This window comes from Notothenia coriiceps, unplaced genomic scaffold, assembly GCF_000735185.1.
Source record: "Notothenia coriiceps isolate Sejong01 unplaced genomic scaffold, NC01 NC01_scaffold00034377, whole genome shotgun sequence".
NCBI lineage: Eukaryota > Metazoa > Chordata > Actinopteri > Perciformes > Nototheniidae > Notothenia > Notothenia coriiceps.
The window spans coordinates 432,351-439,904 of NW_011367078.1; the positions used below are offsets into that span (position 1 = coordinate 432,351).

The 7,554-nt window shown below is 40.0% G+C and overlaps 1 protein-coding gene across 1 annotated transcript in view; it reads right to left on the bottom strand.

Moving 5' to 3' along the window:
- Positions 1-2,839: 2,839 nt before the first annotated feature.
- efcab7 (EF-hand calcium binding domain 7) overlaps positions 2,840-7,554 on the bottom strand; it is a 13,949-nt gene continuing 9,234 nt past the window's right edge. Inside the window, exons 8-14 of the mRNA XM_010790538.1 lie at positions 7,157-7,237; positions 6,024-6,187; positions 5,593-5,726; positions 5,332-5,480; positions 4,399-4,608; positions 3,663-3,770; positions 2,840-3,444 (exon numbers count right to left, since the gene is read on the bottom strand). Of these exons, the coding sequence (XP_010788840.1) occupies positions 3,364-3,444; positions 3,663-3,770; positions 4,399-4,608; positions 5,332-5,480; positions 5,593-5,726; positions 6,024-6,187; positions 7,157-7,237 (927 nt within the window). The 3' untranslated portion in view covers positions 2,840-3,363. The remainder of the gene's footprint in view (positions 3,445-3,662; positions 3,771-4,398; positions 4,609-5,331; positions 5,481-5,592; positions 5,727-6,023; positions 6,188-7,156; positions 7,238-7,554) is intronic.

Consider the following 7,554-nt stretch of genomic DNA (forward strand, 5'->3'; position numbering starts at 1 on the left):
CCGAGGCTTATTTCCTTGTTTTTCGGTGTATTTAGTGGGCTCGTTTGTGGGATGTTGCGGATGAGTTTCACCGAGACCGCCTGCTCTGAACAACCAATCACCGTACTGACCGCTTCTAAACTCATGCACGAGAATCGACGTAATCCATAGCAACGGCGCGTCACTCTTAGTGATTTATCCTTAGTATGAGTAGGTCTCAGCGGCTTTGTGAATAACTTTTAAGAAAAAACTCCTACGTAAAATGTTTTAGCGTGAGTTAGGAGCACTCCTAGCGATAAGATANCGAGTTAGGAGCACTCCTAGCGGTTAAGATAAAATGCTTTGTCCCTGGGGCCGTATTCACAAAGGATCTTAGGGCTAAAAGTAGCTCCTAACTGGCGAATCTAGGAGAAACTCCTAAACATAATGGGCGTGTCACTGTCAGTCTTCAATTTAGGACTCCTAATTGTATTCACTAAGAGCAATTCACAAAGTATTTTAGGCCTAAAAGTAGCACCTAAGTTTAGGAGAGCTTAAAAGTCCTCGAGAGGACTCCTAACTCAGTAAGACCTATTCACAAAGAATCTGAAAATGGCTGAGAGACGAAATGTTTTGGAGACAATGGAAGACTGTGAATTGATCAAGAGATATAGGCTAAATCGTGAGGGTATCAAACTTGTTGTGGAATTAGTGCGGGATGCAATAACATCCCCGACTAACAGGAATAACCCGATTAGTCCGGAAATAAAATGTTTGGCAACACTACGATATTTAGCAACAGGGAAAATGCAACTTTGCAATGCCGACGATTTAGGAATATCGCAACCATCAGTCAGCCGTGCCATAAACCAAACCATCAACGCGCTCTCTAGACCACATATCATCCAACAGTTTATCCGGTTTCCTTTGGACAATCAACAACTACACAGGATCAAAGCCAACTTCATGGCAATTGCAGGTATGCCCGGTGTGGTCGGTGCTATTGACGGGACGCACATAAAAATAATTGCGCCATCAAAAGATGAGGACGTGTTCGTCAATAGAAAGAAAGTACATTCCATCAACACGCAGATTGTTTTCATTCATCATGATAGGGGGACTTGAACGGCGGTATGGGCTGTTATTGAAAGTGTTTAAGTGCTGGAAATGTGCTCATTGGATAATAGTTTGCAGGGTGCTTTTAATTGCCTCCTTGATTTAATGCAATTTACGTATTTTTATTGTTTGCTCTCTCTCTTTAACGTGCATATACAACGTCATTATCGTGGTCTGCACAAACTTGTCATCATGCGTGTATTCAGCTAACTGCACTGTCCATAACTATTTGATAGGAATACATTTCTAGTACATTTTTTCGGTGATTTTCGGTGATTTAGTGGGCTCGTTTGTGGGATGTTGCGGATGAGTTTCACCGAGACCGCCTGCTCTGAACAACCAATCACCGTATTGACCGCTTCTAAACTCATGCACGAGAATCGACGTAATCCATAGCAACGGCGCGTCACTCTTAGTGATTTATCCTTAGTATGAGTAGGTCTCAGCGGCTTTGTGAATAACTTTTAAGAAAAAACTCCTACGTAAAATGTTTTAGCGCGAGTTAGGAGCACTCCTAGCGGTAAGATAAAAATGCTTTGTGAATACGGCCCCAGTTCTATTAATCTATAGCAATAGTAAATAAACATATTATTGCCATGTCATGGAACGCCTTTCCAAGTTTTTTTTCCACCATTTATTTATTCACAAAAGCTCTAATACAAAAACACTTTATAAGAAAGTTAAATCATCAACAGACATGACATATTGGTTAAAACCCCCTAACCCCAACTGCCCTGAGCAGTCGAGTGTTACTAAACCTCTGTGTTGGGAAAGGCAGAGCACAAATTAAATACATCTCATATGTCATGTGACATTTAGTTAGCCGGCTCTACTGTTTCAGAAGAGAAAGTCAAAGGGCAAATAATGGACTTTGAGATATAAATAGGAGGTCAAGACTGCACTCAACTGGAAAGGCCAAAATAAAGTTTAGACCTGAGCGCAATGCAAAGGAATCCATTTCATTGCCAGCTCCAAATCCTCAGAGATCCATACTGTATTAACAGTTTGGAGAGTAGTAATAACAAAAAGCTACAAAGTAATATGCAGGCTGAAACAGACTGTTAAGTAAAGGAAAAAAAGCATGATTGATCATTTAAAAAAAAAAAAAAAAATGATGTATGCATTGATCTAAATAAAAGGTCAAAAGATGTCTTTGACCATTTAACTGCTTTTTCAACAGCCGTTAAATAGTTAGAGTTTAATGTGCAATTAAATCTTAGGGCAAAGTTTAGTCTCTCTCGTCAGACATAAGATACCATTGAAACAAATATATTATGTTATAACTTATTATGTGTCGCTGCCCCCACCCTCTGGAACTCCCTCCCTGCTGAAATCCGTAACGCCCCTTCTCTGAACATCTTCAAATCAACCCTGAAAACTCATCTGTTCAACAAAGCTTCCAACATTAACTCACTCTTCCCCCCCCCTGCAATGTAACACTTCCATTTCTGCCACCTGTTTTATGTCTTGTCCTTGTATGTTTCTTTGTTAAGCGACCTTGGGTTGATGAAAGGCGCTATATCAATTAAAGTTATTAATATTATTATTATTATGTCATCAAATGTCTAAAAATTGGATTCTCGGCCATCATTGTAGAATAGCATATCAAGTAGATGTTCAATCCACCATTGTTTGTTTTTATCCAAAAAATATTGCATTGCTTTGAGGAGAGCTGAGAGAGATCTACGTTTCCTGTCTGATCACAGGGATCTAAGTATCAAGGAAACATAATCCAGGGTTGCATTAAAAGAGTCAAACAAACAGATATCAGTAAAGGAAAATCCATGATAGGAATATTTTAATGACAGTAATTATATCTACATGAGGAAAATAATAAATGTACAAAGTCAATCTTTTAAAGCACAAGAAAATAAAATCGTAGAAAGTTTGTTTTTGTCTCTACGATTACATGACTTTAACATTCAAAAACTGTTAAAATCATCTCCATTTTAATTGTGGTTGAATTCACTGTGACAATCACCGTTATTTAAAGGATACATTATGAATAAAAGAGTTGTGTTATAATGCAAATTACATTTCTTTCTTCATTAACACAAACATGTTCACATTCAAAGGCACAACAATAGCTGCAAAACTATTACCATACTTTATGAAATACAGAGACTACCTCTTGCTGCCATTAGGACCATGAATTTATCAAGTCACTGAGCTTCTAAAACAACTATTTTGCCACAAGCCAGAAGTTCTTAGCTTGTGGTGTCTAACAATTAAGGCTTTACAAAACACAAAGCTATTAGAGTAGAGTAGATGATTGTTGATGATACAGCTTTACGTGCCGGGGAGCATGCTCTCTACACAGTTGTAGGTCCATTCCTGTCTCTCATTAATGGGCAGGATATGTTGGCACACCTAAAAGACAGGACATATCTTTGTATTAGTATCCAAAACACCATATGTGCATTCCTTTACATTGGATTATATAACAAATAATAAATTATTTGTATATCTAGAAAAAACAAGACAACTATGCCTCTAACTTTCTCCAGTGTTCCTTTTATGGAACAATTGTAAAGTAATGAATTATTTGTTATATTAACCACAACAGAGATGTCAGGAAGAGTTTGTACCAGCTTAGTCCTGGCTGGCACCTCGACAGCAAACACACTCATGCCTCGGCTGCTGCAGCAGTTCCTGCTCTGCTCATTGTTTACATGGACAGTCACTTTTTGGTTGGCCTGCAACACAAGGAGAAACAAAGAGGACAGGTCACGTCACTGATCAGCTTGAAATCACAGAATATGCCGAATTGGGCAGATAGACACAATTCAAATAGAGTTGAAAAACATCATTAAGAATCAATAGTAAAAATGTGGTTTTGCATAAAAGGGGATCTATGTGCATGATCATGAGTGACACACATTTTAATGAAAAAATAATTGTATTCCAATCATGAAAACCCATGTATGGAACTGTTCATTAAACACACACAACTGCAGATACACAGTACTACTACAGACAGTACTACTCCCCACTCATAAACCCTAAAAAGCTACTAGTCTCACAGTTGATGATTTGTAAGGGAATGGGTAAACATAAAACAAAACAATGGACAAATCAACACATTCATGAAGGGGAAAAACTGCATATAAATGTAACCACTTCCCCAGTTTAGTGGTTCCTCTGTATCACCAGGTCATTCTTTCTGAGTAGCTCCTGTTGCTATGAGGATCAATACGATGGCTGCATATCAATTACAAACAGCCGGAATGGTCTTCGCAGCCATTCACTGTAGACAAAATGTATACAAACCCCTTCTTTTGATGGAAAGCACATCCATACAATACATATTCACACGTGGTCTACCTTGTTGGCTATAAGGGAGGAGATCCTGTGTTCTCCTCTGTAAGTGTAGATGAAGACATTGTCTTGTCCCCTCAGTGCTTTGGCCCCTGTCTTTGCTGTGATGGACTTCTGGAGGGCCTGGATTAGAAGCCTGGGCCCTGAGTCCAAACTGAGGGGCTGGATCGCCGGCTGAGTGCCTTCACAGTGAACATCCAACTGGAATGGGCATGCCTGATAGAGAGGGAGGTAGAAGAGTGGATTCAATATGTGAGTAGATATAAGTGAGATATTAAAAGCCTGGCCGTGTTTCTCCATATAGTAAAGCTGCCACTTAAAACGATGTCTTTAGTGAAAACTAGCTTTCAGTTTCAGTCAGTTAAACTAAACGATTCATTTTCCTACAGAAAAATTAAGTTTATTCATTTAATTCAAGTTCATTTTCTTCAATTGTATAATGCAGCACAAAACAAGATGGAAACAAAGGATTACAATAAAAATGTATAAATGTAATGATTAAACTAGCAACTCCAACCTTATAAAAAGAGGGCTTGATTTTAATGTCAGTAGTGCAAATGTCTTTTAAAGCCTTGGAATAAAATAACAATAATAATAATAATAATACATTACATTTATATAGCGCTTTTCCTGGTGCTCAAAGCGCTTAAAAAGGTATATTATCTTAATTGCAACATTTTTATAGTGTAAAGGACAATAATAATCCAAAAATACAACTTAAATATCAAGCGTCTGCACTCTGAAGCTTTGGTCATGGAAATCAATTCAGCAGCTAGCCTAGTTGTGTAGAATGGCTCATTGAATGTTGACATTTATTTTCTCAAAACTTTCAAATGTAAGCCCTGAATTAGAGCATATTAGAAAATTATCAAGTCATTTCATATTAAAACCGATTGAAACCTGCGATTGTTTTCAGCGAGAGCAGCTATTTAAACTTACCTCTACTAGCTCCAGCATTCGGTTGTAGCCCATGGCCTCCAGGGTGACCCACAGGTCTGCGGGGTCTCCATCTTTCTCTGTGGCCTCCATCAGGTTCAGCTCCATAAAACCCTGCCGCGTCAGCTGGTTCTTCCTCATATCAAAGTTCTCTGCCAGCCCCAACAGAAATAATGAGAGCCCAAGTGCAAAATAATCGTTTTAACGTTAATTTCACGTTACCCTGGCCATACTGTGTATCAGTGCTATGCTGAGAATAATTACCTTTACAGACAGCCCAGGAATCCTTGTCACATTTCTCTCCACTGGTCCTCAACTCAAAGAAATTGTACTCCTCCAAACTAAGCAAACCATTTCCATCCAGGTCTATCACCTCAAAGATGTCCGACAGCACCTCCCTGTGGCACAAAGGGAGAAACACAGAAAAATGTCTTGCATCACCCAGGCAGACGACATTATTCACCTGTCCATTTTCTCAAATAATGTATCCCTCCATTTATTCATCCATTTATTTATCCTTTGCACCACTCTGAACCTTTTCTACAGGCCTGGATACACATGGGTGCTTTAAGTCACAGACTAAACTTCGTCTTTCTATGCTGAAGATCATTTTCAGGTATCTACATTTTTGGTGATTTTGGAATCAAACTTTGCAGTGTTTCTATATAGATATTTTAGATTGCGCAAACACTCACCTGAGCTCCCTGGTGAGGTCTAGTTCTCCAGTGTCAGTCCTGTAGACGAGCTCTATAGGTTTAATAGAAAGGCTTTTCTTACTTCTTTTCTTTAGTCTGCAGCCACTAGTGAAGGGAAGCAGGTAGTATGTCCCAGCATCCAATTCTCCTTTCCAAACATACTTCTGTGGGAACAAAGGAGTAGCAAAGTTAGACACACTAAGGATATTGTGTACAGTAGAACAATCAACCTTCAACACACAAACTCAGAATTAAGCGTCATTATGAATATAAGTAAATGTTTAGTCCAGGGTTGCCGCCAGGGATTTTGGGCCCCATGAAAATATATCACATTGGTTACTTAAAGGTGCCATGTCATGGCCATTTCCACTGATCATAATTCCATTGTTGAGGTCTATTAAAATAGATTTATATTGTGCAATTTTCCAAACTCATATTGGTTTCTCATACAGCATCTCTGTATAGTATGTGTATTCACTCTGTCCTAAAAGGCTTGTTGGAGCTCCTACCCCCCCCCCCTCCCTGTGAGCCCAGTGCGTTCTGATTGGTCGCAAAGCTGAGAGGCTCGTTGCTGCTCGCAGCTCCTCGCAGCTGAGTGAGCTGCTGCAAGGAGCAGACAGGCTTTCCGTGTCGGCGTCTCGGCGATACAGGAAAACAAGCTAAACTCATCCTGAGCACAAACAAACACTCACTGCCGAAGTAAAAACAATAAGTGTGGCTTGATATTGAGTAAGAAGAAGGTTTATAACGCTGTGAGAATGGGTCAGCGGAGAGCATTTCGCCGCCATCGGAATTGGGAAAGTAGAAAACAAAAAAAGTCTGAACGGAGAAGTACCTACTGGCCACCCGTGGTCGAGAAAGCAGTGCAGTCGACCACTTGGTTTCTCCTGAGTTGAAATCACACAAAGTGGCTCTGCTTTCTCTTTCTCCATACAAACACACGACAGTACGTATTTGGTCCCGCGGCATTCCCCCACTTTTCAATCCTGCTAAGATTCCCGGGCAATGACTGGTCCCCGGGTTTGTTAAAATCTTGTATTCTTTTTTACGAATGTCCAGGGTTACAGTACCAAAAGCCAATAAGGGCAGGGAACACACAATACCTCCAAACATACGGTACATTTGCCACGTACCTCAGTTTTTGGGGAGTTCATGTGGCGACATCCCTCATTTTGAATTGTGTCTTTTCTGGAGGGGGTTTGCCGAGCCAACCGCTAAAGAGTAAAAGGTAACAAAAAGTAAGTACCCCATGAGACTGCACCCGTATGGGTCTCCGGTGTGGGAGACGGTCGGAAAGTGTTTTGTTTTCGAAGTGTTTGGAAAGTCGCTAAGTACGCCTATGACAATGTCGCATCCGCGGTGACTTTCTTGCTACGACAAGGATGAAAACAAACCTGGTCGCCCTCTAAGCCATGTGGTTGGACATTCATAAGTAACAACAAACACATAAATACTACACAAATTTTGTTTTGTTCCATAGATGGTGCTGACAAAACTTCCCCATTTGCAAAAAGCCTGAATGATGCAACCC